This window comes from Glycine max, chromosome 2, assembly GCF_000004515.6.
Source record: "Glycine max cultivar Williams 82 chromosome 2, Glycine_max_v4.0, whole genome shotgun sequence".
Taxonomy (NCBI): domain Eukaryota; kingdom Viridiplantae; phylum Streptophyta; class Magnoliopsida; order Fabales; family Fabaceae; genus Glycine; species Glycine max.
This window is the reverse complement of record NC_016089.4, coordinates 44,244,136-44,261,501: the sequence shown is the minus strand read 5'-3', so window position 1 is coordinate 44,261,501 and position 17,366 is coordinate 44,244,136. Positions and strand designations below refer to the sequence as shown.

At 28.7% G+C, this 17,366-nt stretch overlaps 1 protein-coding gene across 1 annotated transcript; it reads left to right on the top strand.

Annotated features, from left to right (window-relative positions):
- The first annotated feature begins 11,700 nt into the window (after positions 1 to 11,700).
- On the top strand, positions 11,701 to 15,931 carry C4H (trans-cinnamate 4-monooxygenase). The gene is made up of 4 exons (NM_001250388.3): positions 11,701 to 12,185; positions 12,467 to 12,828; positions 13,420 to 13,556; positions 15,056 to 15,931. The coding sequence occupies exons 1-4, from the start codon at positions 11,763 to 11,765 to the stop codon at positions 15,652 to 15,654; spliced, it is 1,521 nt and encodes a 506-aa protein (NP_001237317.1). The 5' UTR covers positions 11,701 to 11,762; the 3' UTR covers positions 15,655 to 15,931.
- Positions 15,932 to 17,366: the final 1,435 nt, after the last annotated feature.

Here is a 17,366-nt window from a genome sequence, read left to right as displayed (position 1 = left end):
GCTGCCTAGATAATACCGCATATTAATTTGCATTAGAATACAAACTTACGCAACAGATTTTAAAATTGATAGATACTGCTGTCTGCTGCAATTGAAAATTGAAGGGATGTGTATATATATACACAATAGTAAAAGTCTTTGTTATTATTTTATCCGGTATATAATACAAGTTGATGGTGACGGAACTAATTTGAATTTGATGGAAAAACAAGAATGAATTGTTGAATTATATAAAATATTCAAAAAAAAATTGTTCTCTTTGATTTGAAATACTTTTAATGAAACATCACTAATTATTATACTCTAGCGTCCATGTGGAACTAACTGAAGTCGGAAACATGATCAGAAGTTGTTGCTGTTGTTTCGTTGAGGCAATGAAGGAAGGTGGTTGCTACTATGGCCGAATCTATATTTGCTTTGGGGGCAGTTACCTCCACTAATTTTATTTTTTTTAATGTAAGATACATGTGTAATTATAACTTTTTTTCATAACTTGAAATGCAATATAAAGAAGTCAAACTATACTATAAATATACATTTAAAAAAAACTGTACTATAAATATTTCTCAATTTAATTCCTTCTCTCTCTCTCTTCCTTTAATCTCCTTTCTCAACCATCAAATTAATTTTATAATTCTTAATTGACCTAATTTGTGATTGGAAAGATTTGTGTCCACTGTGGGGTGATGATCGATGAGCTTAGAAGACAAGGATAGGTAAGGTAATGGGCTTGGATCAGTGAGAGCCATGTCTAGAACATTAATTAAACAAAAAAAATATTGGAATTAAGCTAAAAGGATTAATCCATCATAATTAACATGATGAATGGAAATATTAGACCTTTTATTTATAATTAATGTAAACACTTATACACACACTATTTTATATTATAAACTTTTATAATTTTTATACTAAATATTTTCATCATTTAGTTATGATACAGTTTATATATGTGTGTATTGTATTTTAGTAGCATCACAATATTGAATGGCTGATTTTCTACTGACATATAGCATGACGTGGAGGAATGTAATTTTATAAACGTTTTTGGAATTACGAGTGGTTGCTATTGTACTCGTGGTTGGATGTAGGAAAGGTGACTTTTTTGTTTGAGTTAGGTATTCCACATCTCCATCTCCTGGGTCTTTTTCTGTGGTAGTAGGTGAGACAGCCTCACTTGTGACAAACCACTACTTCAATTTGGAACTGGTCTTTAACTCAAATGCACAATTGGTTCTTCTTATTCATTTTTTTTATCATATTATTCATACAAAATATTTATTAATCAAAAAATTTGTTTGATTATCTTTATAGAGTTTCTCCTCTCATCTTGTTTTCTTGCCTTCTATTGCTTCCATCTTTACTCTTGAATCATACTTAGGACTCTCTTTTTTTTTTTTTTGCTACTGATTAAATAAATTGACCAAGTCATTGTCAGACGTATCTAATCCTCACAAATTATTAACATTTCTTTTAAGAAAGCTTTCCTTAATTTTCTTTTCTTCCCCTTTTATGAAGAAATCATTTCTTTTATCAACTTTGCCAAAACTATTAACATTTTAACTATTTTCTGAAAATAATTAAACCAAATGTGGATGTGTTTTTCCTCTATATATATACAATGGAAGAGTAAGTAGAAGACAAAATTTACTATACAAATACATTGGTATGAGTTTGAAAAGAAAAAGTAAAGTACACGCAACTTAACTATACAAATTGCAATATTATAGTATAATGGATTTGCTGTTAGATACATTGGTGGCTTGCACGTGCGAACTACCATCTTTGACCCTTTTTTAGTGGCACGATACCTTTGCTGCTTATTTGACTAACAGTATGAGTTTGCATTTAGGTCTCACTTTCGATCATTAGAGGGTTTGAATAATTCAGTATCACTGTATTCGTTGGACCGTTCATGATAAACGTACGACAACGTTACATTTAACAGTTTTCCATTTCTTTTTTCTGGTCAATGGATTTGTTTTGATTATTATTTAATTTTTTTAAGTACGATGTAGGGAAAAAAAAGTGATTTTCGACAAATCCAACAAATAGGAAAGAGTGTAAAAAAGTTGAATTAGAGAATAAACTAGTAGCATTTCTCTTTTATTAATTTACCATCATTTAATTTGGTTATTTTTTTAATTCATTCAACTGCTTACAACAAGATTTGTCCACCTGCCTATTCAAATGGACTAACATATTTTGCATTATCCTCTAAAAAAACATAATTTGAATTATATTTCATAAATTTAGCTTAATTACAAGTTATTATTAAAGTTAATTGGAATATATATATATATATATATATATATATATATATATATATATATATATATATATATATATATATATATATATTAACTTTTTTAAACGTAGACTATTAGTATTATTAAATTGACTTAAATAACTTTTTAGCCTATCAAATAAGTATCTTATTCAACTGACATAAAATTATTTTAATTTAACTAGCCATCTCATATTTACATTATAAATCCTTTCTCGAAAGGAGAAATTAACAAAGTTTAAAGTTGTTAAACAAGTTTATTTCTTAAAACAATTACCTTATAAATTGTTTTATATATAATATTTCGGTCATTATATATCAAAATTAATCAAATATTTAGATTGTATTTGATTTCGCGTTCAACCACGTTAATGCCAAAGTTTTCTTATTCTATGCATCAATGGTATACGGCGCCCCTTATTTGCTTGACAGGGTAAGAATGCAGGGGTAATACTGGTGGAGGAAGATGCACCATGAAAATAAGTACACGAAAGTGACAGAGGGGTAATTAAGTAATTGCCACCATTATCAAGGGTCTGTACTAATTGACGTAGGATAGTGTGTTGGTTGTGTAGGAACTGGAACTAATTTGTAGTAGTATTTGAAAAGGGTATTTCTTGTACCCATGTAGTATAACTATAATATATCTTTCATTTTGATGATAAAAAAAATTAATGTAAAATAAACTTAGTGTTACCTCAAACAAGATTGCTTAGAAAGAAGTCAAGCAATCAAACTTTCTTTTTCTTCTTATAATTAACATCAAGTAATTTTATTAGAATCTATGAATCTTTCATTTGAAAAAATGGAAATCCTGGCCTATTGAATAATACTTCTCAAAAATTAAAATTCTTGATCAATGAAGAAATAATATTATCATTTTTTTATTAAAATACTAAAGTGGATGATTGACTCATAAGATATTTTTGGATGAGCACAAATCTAACACCTCATTGATCTTATACATAACCAATAAAAATTTAACAAATAATAAATAAAAGAAAAAATATTTATCATTTATTAGTATCAATATGATTCTCTTTAATAAGGAAAATAATATAATTTGTTTGCTTAAATAACAATTTGATCCTATGAATATATATTAAATATTTACATAATAAAATTTTGTTATATTTTGTTCATAAATAACCAAATGATTTTTTTTATAAATATAATTTATATGTATTTTAATATTATTATTATTAATATATTTATATGTATTTTTAAATATCTTTAATTTTTTTTAAAGTAAAACTGAAGGAGTTTGACCTATCCATTTTTCTTCTGAATTTTTTTTAACTAAAACCCTTGATTTTTTTAGGTGGCAATGTGACCCACCCATTTCTCTTATGCAACTTTTTTGGGTTATTCATTTCTTAAATATATTATATAAACTATATTATATATAATATATCAAATAGACTATTATTTATATATTTTAAAATATATTTATATACACATTTTAAAATACGTATAAATATTTTAGAAAACATATAAAATGATTATTCTATGTTTTTTACTGTTCTAGGCTAATTTTTAACAAGTTAGATTATGATTTTTTTTAAAGTTTGTTTAATTAAAAATCAAGTTTAAAATCAGCATATTTTTTTAAAGTTTAACAAGCCTATAATAATTATAATAAATAAATAAATATAAAATATATTTATAAGACTCCTCATTCAGTTGGTTAGTTACGTATTTTATTTCACATAAATAAAATATAACAAGAGAAATTAAATTTTTTATTATATAAATATTTAATGTATCTTCATATGATCATATTGTTATTTAAGGATTAAAAGGAATTAGATTAATTCTAATAAATAATAAATATTTTTTATATTTTATTAGTTATTAATTTTTTTATTGATTGTGTGTAAGCAAAAGGTGTAAGATTTGTATTCATCTACAAAACATCTCTTGACTTATTTCATACATAGTATGAAATCTTTTAACACATATTCTTATTTCTCAATCATATCTCAATAATATTCTATGATCCAGATAATTGGTCAAATTTAAGAAAATCACTTTATAGAAGTTGATTGATATACTCTTTGTATAGTCACATAATAACATGTATCAAGACTAATTAAATTGATATTTTACTCGATCTACCAATGGTAGCGTGGAGAAAATTAACGCAAACGTCATTATAGGCCAACGATACAAAATCAGGTGATGGCTATGTGGCTGTTTATTTTGGAACTAAAACCTTGTTTATTGGAAGGATTTTTTTTCTGCATAGAAGAGCATCGAGAAGTCAAATTCTTCGGATGAAACAAGTACGTTCTACAGTTGAACGATTGTCTAAAAGGAAATTGCAGAAACAGACAAGCCAAAAGGAAGAAGAGCGAAAAGGCAAAAAAAAAAAACGTTTATAACATTTTGTTAGCATTAGTTTAGTTACTTTTGTTGAGATTCTTATTTGAAAATCGAAAGAAAATAAGAGGTACTATATAAAGAGGTATATAAAACCAGCACGTATTTGGTATCAATTATTCAATAATGGAATGAGGTCCATGAGGATTGAAAAGATGAGAATTATAGATCAAGAGAATATTATTTTTTTTCTTTTTAGAGAATGAAGGTGCAATAATTTTTTTTAAAAAAGAAAAAGATTTCAATATGTTTCTTCTCTCTAAAAGATTTATGAATTTTGTATTTAATTTGGTTCCTAATAAAAAAATTTCTTCACTTTTGCTTATGGGAAAGAATTTCATTTTATATTTTGTTAATATCATTACGTTGAGTCTTTTAAGTGATCCTAAATTTTGATTTTATAATTGTCAATATATTTTTTTTACCATATAATGATGTGTCAAATTAACAATATCCATGTAACGACAAAGATGAACGATCAAAAGTCAATAAAAAATATTAAAAAACAAATACTAAGCTCAAAAAGTTTTCAAAAACCAAAAACATATTTAAATTTATATATATAAATTACAATTTACAAGTATCATTTATGAAAGACGATCATGCTAAGGTTAAACCAAATTAATATAAACAACAATTTTTTTTATTCAAATATTTATTGTAGTTTTATATGTAAGTTTTAAATTTAAAATTAATGATTAAGTTAGAACAATACCATCAATTGATTAATACACTAGCTGTGTGAGTAAGTAAAATATGAATAGTTATGTATAGTTGGTTGATTGAACGAAAACTAACACCATATTGAGCAGATAAAATACAATAATACTAAATTAATCTATTAAGAATAACCTAAATTGGCATTGTGTATTTTATGGACTTAAATAAATATTTTATTGTTTTGTAATAAAAAAAACTTAAATTGTTTGACTAATTGTATTTTGCGAATTGAGGGATGAACGTTGAATGTTAGAAAAGTCCAAGTGGCAGTGCTGCTGCTGCTGCTGCTGCTGCTGCCAACCCCCAAAAGAAGAAAATAATATTCAACAAGTAACGGCCCATTGAGTCCACTTTTGTTGACGGCGTGCGCTACTACTAGCTTAGAAGAATGCTAATATGTGTTTGTTTCTCTAAACATTGTAAACTGAGTTCTAAAGCTACATTCCAGTTTTTCAGGAATTTGTCATGGTTTTAAAGGAGAAAAAAATCACTTTGGACTCACGTATGTTACAAACAGAAATGCAAATAGAGTTTAATGCTTTTCTGGGTTATTATGATAACATAAAAGTAGATAAAAAAAGGGAATAAATTAAGAATACAAAATGATAGGAATATAATAAACTTTTTATCCTATTTAGCATTTAATTTATATTAAATAAGTAAATTCATTTTCTTTTTTTTATAAGGATTCGAGAAAAAAAATTAGCATATATTAATTAATTAAGTAAAAAGGAATTGAGTGAAAAGAGAGACGATGAGTTTCAATAACTTAAAGAATATTTTGATAAAATAGTACAATTTACTAATAATTTTAATAAAAAATTAGCACATATTAATTAATTAAGTAGATTTTTATTGTTTGAGTGAGGGTTTTCACTTTTGGATACATTAGATTTGTGTTGTAGGATCTTACTTCCTTGTTCTTTTGTAACTGTTTATTAAGCATGTTATATAAAAATCAAGAAATACAATAATATTTTGTTTTAATAAGTAATTGTGAGGTTTTTTTATTTTATCCTTTTTTATTTTCATTCCACAACAAATACATATGTAAATTGATTAAAGATTAGGAAAGAAGTAAGAATATAATTGATAAAAGATAATTGATACGATCTTGAACTTTACAAATGACAAAGAAATAGACAAAAAAATCTCCAAAAATTCAAAAATTAAAAAGGAGCGAAGGGAATATTATCTAAAATAACATACGTGGGTAAAAAGTTTTTCGCCCAAAAGTTTAAGATTAAATTTGTAATCTTATTATATAAAATAATTTATTATATAAAGTAATATATGTGGGTGAACAATTTTTCCCAAAAAATTTAAGGTTAAATTTATAATTTTAAAGACATGTAAACTTAAAAATAAAGTAATAAAGATATTTCTAATTCAATTTCTTTTCACTTTATAACGTTGAACCATGCTAGCCTGCGGCTCGGGTTATTGATGTAGTGGAAGTTTTTTTTTTTTTTTTTATCAACCCACACGAATAAATAGGAATTCCATTCGCATTTCTCCTCAAAGCTCACATAAGTACATATTTGTTGTTTGACTTAGGCATTTTTTACTTTTGGATGCATTAAATTTGTGCTGTAAAATCTTATTATATAAAGTAATATACATGGGTGAAAAGTTCAAGGTTAACTTTGTAATTCAAATACTTGTCAAGTTAAAAAAAATTGTTATAAAGATATTTTAATTTAATTATGTTTCACTTGGAGGCATTGAATCATGCCAACATGTGACATGAGTTATTCATGCAATGAAAGTTTTTTTTTTATCCATCCATGTGAATAAATACGAATTATATATATTCGCATGACACCTTATAGCTACATAAGTAGATCTTTGTTGTTTGACTTAGGACTTTTTACTTTTGGGTGCATTGAATTTGTGTTGCAGAATCTTATTATATAAGCTAATATGCATGGGTGAAAAGTTTTTGCCCCAATAGTTTAAGGTTAAGTTTGTAATCTTATTATGTAAAATAATATACATGGGTGAACAATTCCCCTAAAAGTTTAAGGTTAAATTTATAATTTAAAAAACACCCTTAAAAAAGAAAATGATAAAGATATTTTTAATTCGGCTGTGTTTCACTTTGTCACACTCAATCATGCCAACAAGTAACACGAGTTATTAATGCAGTGGAAGTTTTTTTATCAACCGATGTGAATAAATATGAATTTCATTCGCATGTCACCTCATAGCTCACAGAAGCGTATCTTTGTTGTTTGATTGAGGGCTTTCACTTTTGGGTGCATTAAATTTGTGCTGTAAAATCTTATTATATAAAGTAATATACATGGGTGAAAAGTTTCTCCCCCAAAAGTTTAAGGTTAAATTTGTAATCTTATTATATAAAGTAATATACATGGTTGAAAAATTTTCCTTCAAAAGTTTAAGGTTAAATTTGGAATTTCAAATATACTTCAACTTAAAATGATAGCAATAAAGATAATTTTAACTTGATTTTGTTTCACTTGGCCACACTAAATCATGCTAACATGCGACATGAGAGTTATTCATGCAGTTGAAGTTTTTTTTTTATCAACCCATGTGAATAAATATGAATTATATTCGCATGTCATCTCATAGCTCACTTAAGTTGATCTTTGTTGTTTAACTAAGGATTTTTCACTTTTGGGTGCAATAAATTTATGCTGCAAAATCTTGTAATATAAAGTAATATACATGGGTGAAAAGTTTCTCTCCCAAAAGTTTAAGGTTAAATTTGTAATCTTATTATATAAAGTAATATACATAGGGGAAAAATTCTCCCCCTGAAAATTAATTTAAGGTTAAATTTATAATTTTAAATACATGTCAACTTAAAAAAAATAAAGATATCTTTAATTAGATTTTGTTTCACTTGGCCACATGAGTTATTCATGGAGAAGAATTTTTTTTTATCAATCCATGTGAATAAGTATGAATTTTATTTGCATGTCACCTCATAACTAAGAGAAGTAGATATTTGTTGTTTAACCAAGGACTTTTCACTTAGATATAAATATTTTTTCATGTAAGTTTTGTATTGATATTAAGAATTGAGGGTTAAGCTACTCATATCTGAGAAATTTAGAAGGTGTTTGGTTTGATTGTTTTCTGTTTTCATTTTCACTGTAAATAGAAAACGGTGATGAAAATGTGTTTGGTTGGATTTTTGAAAATATTTTCGGTGAAAATGAAAACAGAAAATATCTAGAAAATGAAAACAATAAATTCTCGTTTTTAATGTTTACAGTTGAAAACAAAAACATCATTTCAGGTAAAATGAAATTGCGGTAACAATAAATATAATTTTAAGCAAATATAAAAATATAAAAAGACAAGAAGTCAATATATAATAAATTTTTAGTATTTTTATTTCATAAAAACAGAAAACAAGAACTCAAACTAAACATGTTTTCAAAATTCAAATTTTTTGAAAATAAAAATAGTTTTCAGAAAATAAAAACAAAAAATGAAAATACAAATAAAAAAATACCCTTACCCATTAGAGATTTTAGAGTTTGGCCCTTGATAATTATATGGGCTTAATTCTCAATAATGTCTCTCCACTATATATAAACAAATTCAAAATTGATTAAGCCTTTGTTAAAATTTACTAACGGTTTAAGCATTATTTATAAGCCAAATTAAGATTGCCCCCAAATAAAATATCACCCATCTTAATTTTCCTTCACATCAATTACAATTTACAAATCCTATTGTGTGCAATTGAGGTTTTCCACATAGCTACTTTTGGAAAATAATGGTGCGGGTGTGAAGGTATACCCGATCACCAGATACTCCCCAGTGGTGGAGTGATGATAATGTTTTATATTTTGAACTTCAATGGGGGGTAAGGAAAGGAATTGAGCAACATTAATTCAAAACCGGTACCAGTTCTTCTTCAATCAAATATATGGTTTTTGATATGCATGAAGTTGGGATTCATGTTTACAATTATAATTTGAACTTTCACAAAATTAGAATCGGTTTAGAATCATAATTTATATTTTTAGGTTATGAAAAACATAGTGTTTTGAAACTTTAATTACAGATTTTTTTTAATCTCCACAGGAATGAAACTTAATATTAAAGAGTTTATCACATTTCATATATATTGATAGACAAAATAAGCTAGACCCCTCGGTAATTGATAATTACAAGTAAACTAATGTTTGGTTTGAGTAAAAACAATTATTCCATAGGTGATGTTGGGTCAATCGAACGAATTGAAGGAGTGTAAAGGTGATGGTAGTTAAGTGATAACAATGATAATAAAAAAAATCACCTATAAAAAATAAAAATAAAAACTGAATTCCACCTAAAAAATTCTACTAAGGAGAAAGAAAATGCCATGAAAATTAAGAGGTGAGAAGATAGATTATAAATTAGGAGAGAAATTAGGAGAGATAGTATTTTTTTTTTGCATCTCTTTTTTTTTCTTTCTATTTTTCTCAAATCAAACACTCCTAAAATCCATTTTACTACTATTTTCCACTTATGTTCATTTTATGCTATTTATCTCTTCTCTATTTTTATTTTTCATATTTCTTTTTTTTTAAGGATATTAATCCTATTTGTCTCCTATAGTACAAATTTCTTTCCTAGCGAAGTAAATGCTTGTCAAATTTAAAAAATTCTTCAAGTAAATACATTAGTTTCTTAATTCTTAGTGTATAGATGAAAATGGCTTATTGGGATAGGAGAGCGAAGATGACAAATACAAGTTATTTATACTACTAGTTAAGAAGATGGCAATTTTATTTTACTTATACAAAAATAAAAATTTCTGGCAGTCACCAACCCCTCCTCACCTACTACAAGCAAAAGCTTAAAGCACGTCATAGGGCGGTACCGTCACGTTCTGTCTGTCTTCTCTGCCTACCATCCACTCAAAGTCAGCGTAATTTAACGCCGTCAGTGTTCCATTCACAATTTCCCCTCCCTGAAGCATGCTCCAAAAGCAAAAACACTTTTATTTGAAAATAATTTGAGTTGAAAGTTGAAACTGAAAAACAAATATAAATCTAAATATTTAGCTTAACAAAAATCTAAAAGTAAAAACTATTTTTTTTTATAAAACCATGTCCCGAAATTATGTTATTTAATAATAATAATAATAATTTTTAATCTGTTTATTTCGTGGCTGAAGACTAAAAATATTAATAAACCAGTAAAAAAATGCGTATCTTTTTTTAAGACTCTAAAAAGGGATGAAATCTTCATTAAAAAGGGATGAAATCATAATGTAGGAGCAACTCAAATGATTCAGTACCAGCATAATGAAACACAGTCAACCTTTCACGACAACGACTTAGTACTAAAATACAACTAAACACATCCACGATATAGCATCACACAATACAATTTAAAACATATAAGGCTGCATTCATCAATAAAAAATAAAATAAAAAATTTCGTCACTAAGAATCCCAATGTTCATATAATAATATGGAATGTCATATTCTTTACACTCTTATAAACTTCAAAACAAGGGAAATGACTATATATTAATTTATAATCTCAATTAATCTGTATATAATCAAATTTTGTAATATCTAAAAGGTAATTAATAAAACTCGCCCATAAATTAGTAATTAAGATACATGATATAATCTGGATCATATAGTAGTACATCTGAGTTCTGACTTGGGACCATCTGCAAAAGAGTGCGTGTAAGTTTGTGTTTTTCCTCTCATTTTTTATTATTGGTTAAATTAGTCGTTTTGTCGTTATAGTTTTAGGGTTCTTATTTTTTTTTGTTTTTTTATTGGTCTTTTTTTTATAATTTATATTTTAATTTTTTTTAGTTCTTCTAGTTTAAAAATATTTTTTTTAATCCCTGTAATTTATATTTTAATTCTCTTTTAATCGTAATTTAAAAATTATAAAAATAAAGTAAAAATTATGAAATTATAAAGACTAAAAAAATTATTTTCATGATTATAAGAATTAAAAAAAATTAAAATATAAATTATAAAGATTAAAAATACCATTTTTAAATTATAAAGATTAAAAAAATAAGAATCATAAGACTACAGGTAATTGAATAATACTAATAATAGTTAAGCTCCACTCTCATATCCCATAGGCATAACTGATTATATACAGTAATTATCATTATAGTTAATTGAATAATACTAATAATAGTTATTAGTATTAATTTGTTAATGATACGCTCACAACTCTGGGTGAAAGACGTAGTACGTCACAAACACACAAACTCACCACTCAAACCACAAGCTTCACCTAACCCCTATTCGAACTACCATCATAATCCCCTCTATAAAACCCCCATCACAATTCTCAATTCAACCAACCCAACCAAACTGAACCAAATCATCACACACACATACTAAGAAGCAACAATTCTTCTACAATGGATCTCCTCCTTCTGGAAAAGACCCTCATAGGTCTCTTCCTCGCTGCGGTGGTCGCCATCGCCGTCTCCACCCTCCGCGGCCGGAAATTCAAGCTCCCACCGGGCCCACTCCCCGTCCCAATCTTCGGCAACTGGCTCCAAGTCGGCGACGACCTCAACCACCGCAACCTCACCGATTTGGCCAAAAAATTCGGTGACATCTTCCTCCTCCGCATGGGGCAGCGCAACCTCGTCGTGGTTTCTTCCCCTGAGCTCGCCAAAGAGGTTCTCCACACGCAGGGCGTGGAGTTCGGCTCCCGCACCCGCAACGTCGTCTTCGACATCTTCACCGGAAAGGGCCAAGACATGGTCTTCACCGTCTACGGCGAGCACTGGCGCAAAATGCGCCGCATCATGACCGTCCCCTTCTTCACCAACAAGGTATATAGTGCAACAATTTTTTTTTCTTTATCAGTAAACAAGGTTTTCAATATCGGTTACGATCGCGTTGGTTAAAATCATGATAGATTACAGACTAATGTGGTCCTTCTGTTATAACACACAGTTAAAAAAAACCTGGATGTTGCAGCTAAATCAAGGCTGGGACCATTTTTAAAAAATTTATTCAGATATTAATTAATTTTTAGTTTTTGTTAGCATGGAATCGAACCCAGTCAACTTTTTTTTTTAAAAAAATCATTCAATCAACCTTATATTTTTAGGTTGTGCAACAATACCGCCATGGATGGGAATCGGAGGCTGCCGCCGTCGTCGAGGACGTCAAGAAAAACCCCGACGCCGCCGTCTCCGGCACCGTCATCCGCCGCCGCCTTCAGCTCATGATGTACAACAACATGTACCGCATAATGTTCGACCGGAGGTTCGAGAGCGAGGAGGATCCCATCTTCCAGAGGCTAAGAGCCTTGAACGGAGAGAGGAGTCGCTTGGCGCAGAGCTTTGAGTATAACTATGGTGATTTTATTCCCATCTTGAGACCCTTCTTGAAGGGTTACTTGAAGATTTGCAAGGAGGTGAAGGAGACGAGGTTGAAGCTTTTCAAGGATTACTTCGTTGACGAGAGGAAGTAAGTTTTTTCTGTTTCATTTCCTTTCCTTCATTCATTACCTCGCATGTAAACACCCATATCTGGTGAATTTAAAGTGGTGGTGCATTGTAAAAATTTCACTGATGTTTTAAAACTACAAATACTTAATGATAAACAACAATGTTAGAAACACAAACGAAGTGTACGGAAAAAATGTTAGGAGTATGAAAAATATTTTTAACTGTGACGTCGTTTCCTTTTGTTTTGGTTTTAAATCACTTGTGTGATTCCTAAAATACCTTTTTCATTTTGGTACTACACTACTACCTTTGATTGAGTCAACTAGTTTTTTTTTTTTTTTTTAAGGAGTAGGAGATTAATAATCTTTAAATGGGTCTAAAAAAAGTTTAGCTTCAACTAGGGTGGAAAGTAAATTTTATTTAGTATTAAGATTTTTTTTTTGCAACTGTAGCATATTTTTTATTTTTTTTATATACGTCATTGATGACTTGATCCTAAATTAAATAGCCAATTTTAGGAGTAAATTAAATAGTCAGTTTCTTTGCAAGTTGGAACTTTGGGTTATTTTATTTATTTCTAATCAATTCAATTAAATGGACATTATAACAGGAAGCTTGGAAGCACCAAGAGCACCAACAACAATAATGAACTTAAATGCGCTATTGACCACATTTTGGATGCCCAGAGAAAAGGCGAGATCAACGAAGACAACGTCCTCTACATTGTTGAAAACATCAACGTTGCTGGTAAGATGCTTTGCCTAATATTTTTATCCCCCACGACAAGAAATGTCCTTTATATATTGTTAAAATTAAAATACAAACAAACAAAAATAACAATTATGGTGCAGGACAAGTCAAGTAGAGTTACTAAAATTAATTAAATTTATAAAATATTTTAATTTAAATCATACATCTTTTTTTTCATTTCATATATATATATATATATATATATATATATATATATTAACTTTAGAACAATTAAGCAAAGTCGGGGCGTACGTCACTTTAAATGTAGTTATCTTTTCAGCGTCGTTAACTGATGAGAAATTTATTTGCTTATATAAGAAGTTATGGTGCTGCACCGCAATTGCATCAACCATTTTATAGAAATGAAGTTTTTTAAAAAACAATTGACTGATTCTTTTTTCCGAAATTTAGGTTATTTATAAAAGTACATATAATTTTTCTGGTACAAGGATTGATTGCTGCCTTTATAACCTACATAAAAATTGCGCCAGTGATATTTTTACTAACTTTTTTTTTTTTACTACCAAACATAACGGTATTTAATGAGCACACAAATATTTCATGGTCATTTTCCCGTTTTTTTAGAGGGGGCGAACGGGACACGTAGTTATGGATTCATTGAATGAATGAATAAGGGGGTTAGGTGGATGGATTGAACTGGTGGCTTTCCCATGCCCCATGTTGGGGATCATTCTTATCTCTTTCTCAACTTGTTTGTTCTGACGTGTGACCTTAATTAATTTAAACGGATACTTGTTCTTATCTTTCTTATTTTTACGTAGAAAAATATTTATTGTACAACCTTGAGTTCTCTATAATTTGAGAGAGAAAAGAAAAAAAAAGAGATAATTGATTAATTTGATTGATGATATAATATGAAATGAAGAGAGATATAGAAAAAAAAAAGAATTGTTGATGTAATGTTTAAATTTTTTTTATTGTCAACATACCATTACTCTTTTATCTATATTGTGATTGTGGATAACTTTTTAATTTTGTTTTTGTTGTGTTTCACTGTTTTCTAGTCCCAAATATGAGTCGAGGTTATCATACTCTGTCGTACTGGTGGTAGTAGTAGGTAATGATAGTGACCAAACTTTTAGGTGGACCCACCTCCGCCAAAAGTCGCATGTGGTTTACTTGATTATTTTGGTTTAGATTAGAAAGTAAGAGAAGAAAAAGATGCGGGGCTTTTAAGTTTTCAAATAGGGTAGGTACTTGTTAGGAGAAGGGGAAAACAAAAGGCATGGTATGATTAAGATGGTATCATGGAAATCCAAACCTTAGTTTAGTTTATTGAAAAACTACATATATTATAGAGTTTAACAAAAAAATTATTATTGATATAAATAATTATTAAAGATAACCTGATTAATCATATAAAACAATCCGTGATTAAATGATTATATAAAACATCATGGATAAATTGTTTATTGTATATTACTATCATATATGATAGTTTTTTCTGATGTGGCAATTATGTATTATTGGAACAGCAATTGAAACAACTCTATGGTCGATTGAGTGGGGCATTGCTGAGCTTGTGAACCACCCAGAGATCCAGCAAAAGTTAAGGGATGAGATTGACAGAGTTCTTGGAGCAGGGCACCAAGTGACTGAGCCAGACATCCAAAAGCTCCCATACCTCCAAGCAGTGGTCAAGGAAACTCTTCGTCTTAGAATGGCAATCCCTCTCCTTGTACCACACATGAACCTCCACGACGCAAAGCTTGGGGGCTATGATATCCCAGCTGAGAGCAAGATCTTGGTGAATGCATGGTGGCTGGCCAACAACCCTGCACACTGGAAGAAGCCAGAGGAGTTCCGGCCTGAGAGGTTCTTCGAGGAGGAGTCGCTTGTTGAAGCCAATGGCAATGACTTTAGGTACCTTCCCTTTGGTGTTGGCAGAAGAAGCTGCCCTGGAATCATTCTTGCATTGCCAATTCTTGGCATCACTTTGGGACGTTTGGTCCAAAACTTTGAGCTCTTGCCTCCCCCTGGCCAGTCACAGATTGACACTAGTGAGAAAGGAGGGCAATTTAGCTTGCACATACTCAAGCATTCCACCATTGTGGCAAAGCCAAGGTCATTTTAGACTCCACCACATGATCATGATCATATGATCAATCCCCTTAATTTTTTCTTTTTTCTTTTCCCTTTTCTTTACTCTGTATTGTATCAATGCTTGAAAATGGGGTTGTTCCAAAAATGTCATATATATTTGGCCTGCTAATGGGTATTGTAAATCTCTGAACTTGAAGTGATGCACGGTTTTGAGATGGTTTTCTAATAAACCTACACTTTTGTCTCTAAATACTCTGTTTCATATAGTAGAACTTTATTGTTGTAGCAGAGCCAGTATTTGTGTATTACTAGCATGTCTACTTTTAGATTGGGCTTTGTGCATTCATCTCTCTTGAAAAATTGCAACTGCTTGATGAACTGAAAAAAAAAACGTAAAAAAAGATTTTCAAATAAAAATCTTATTTGAAGTATAAATTATTTTAACTAGTAAATATATTAAATAATGTATTTTCATTAACTTTTTTTATTTCTTTAATACTATTAAGTCATTAATTAAAAAGACATTCAAAATTAATTATTAAATAAAGTAGTTTCTTTTAAAGAAATTACAATATAACAGTCTATAATAATACATTCATTTTGGGGTTTTAATTCTTTTACATCACTTTTTTAAAACTTCTTTGCCTCCCCCTCTCTTTATTACATTATTACTTATCATGCATATCTCATTACTAAAAATACAATATCCACGTATAACTACCTCCCCCTCTTTTCATTATTCTCTTCTTCTCGCGAGTGTCTATATCGTGTTAGATGTGAAATGATTTGTGCCATCTCAAGTCAAATAAGCGAAAGTACAAAACAGAAGAACAATAATTAAAAAATAAAAATCTCTTACAATATTTTGAATCAATAATGATTGTAAAGTTTACTGTAATAATTTATGCAGCTTTTCATATATAGTTTTTAGTAGAAAATAACGGTATTAAACAAAAAGACATAAGAAGTGAAGAGAAAAAGACATAAGATAAGATGATAAGAAGCATATTGGAGCATAATAAATTTAAAGAAAAAAATTAATAAATTGCTCTACTTAAAAGCCATCTTGAGTGTATATTCTTTTTAATACTGATTATCATTTATTAAATTTACACATTCTTAATAATAAAACTCATTAATTAAAAATTAAGACTCACGTAAATTTGTGATTTTCAATACTAAAATTCAGACAGTAAGAAATACATTTTAAAATGAATTTAATGGTTACATATTATCAATATAAAGCAGTAAAAGAAATTATATTGTTAATCTTTAAAAATTATTACTGATATAATTTTTAAAATAATTATTGTAAAAGTTAATCAATTTATTATATAAGAATAATTTATAATTAAATGATGTTATATTATAATATCTTTACGTAATATATTTTCTCATGTAAAACAGTATGTTGCAAGTATATTATTTTTTATGAGTAATATCATAGTGTACGGACGTATAAAAAATAGTGTACGTGGAGCATTCAATTCGTACCATATACAATAATTAATTACAATGACTATTTAATGACCCTAATTATGCTCTTGTGTGATCTGATTATTCCAAAATAAACCCAAAAAATGAGAAGCTTCTAACCCTAAACTCATTGTAATGAAACAACAATGCTGGTGGGTGAGCCGTGCATGTAATGGCTTTGTCTTCCACGTTTCAAAGTCTTATTTATTGATTTTTTCTTAAGTCATAGAAATTGAGAAAGTGACTGTCTCTGTATTTTTCGGCCAA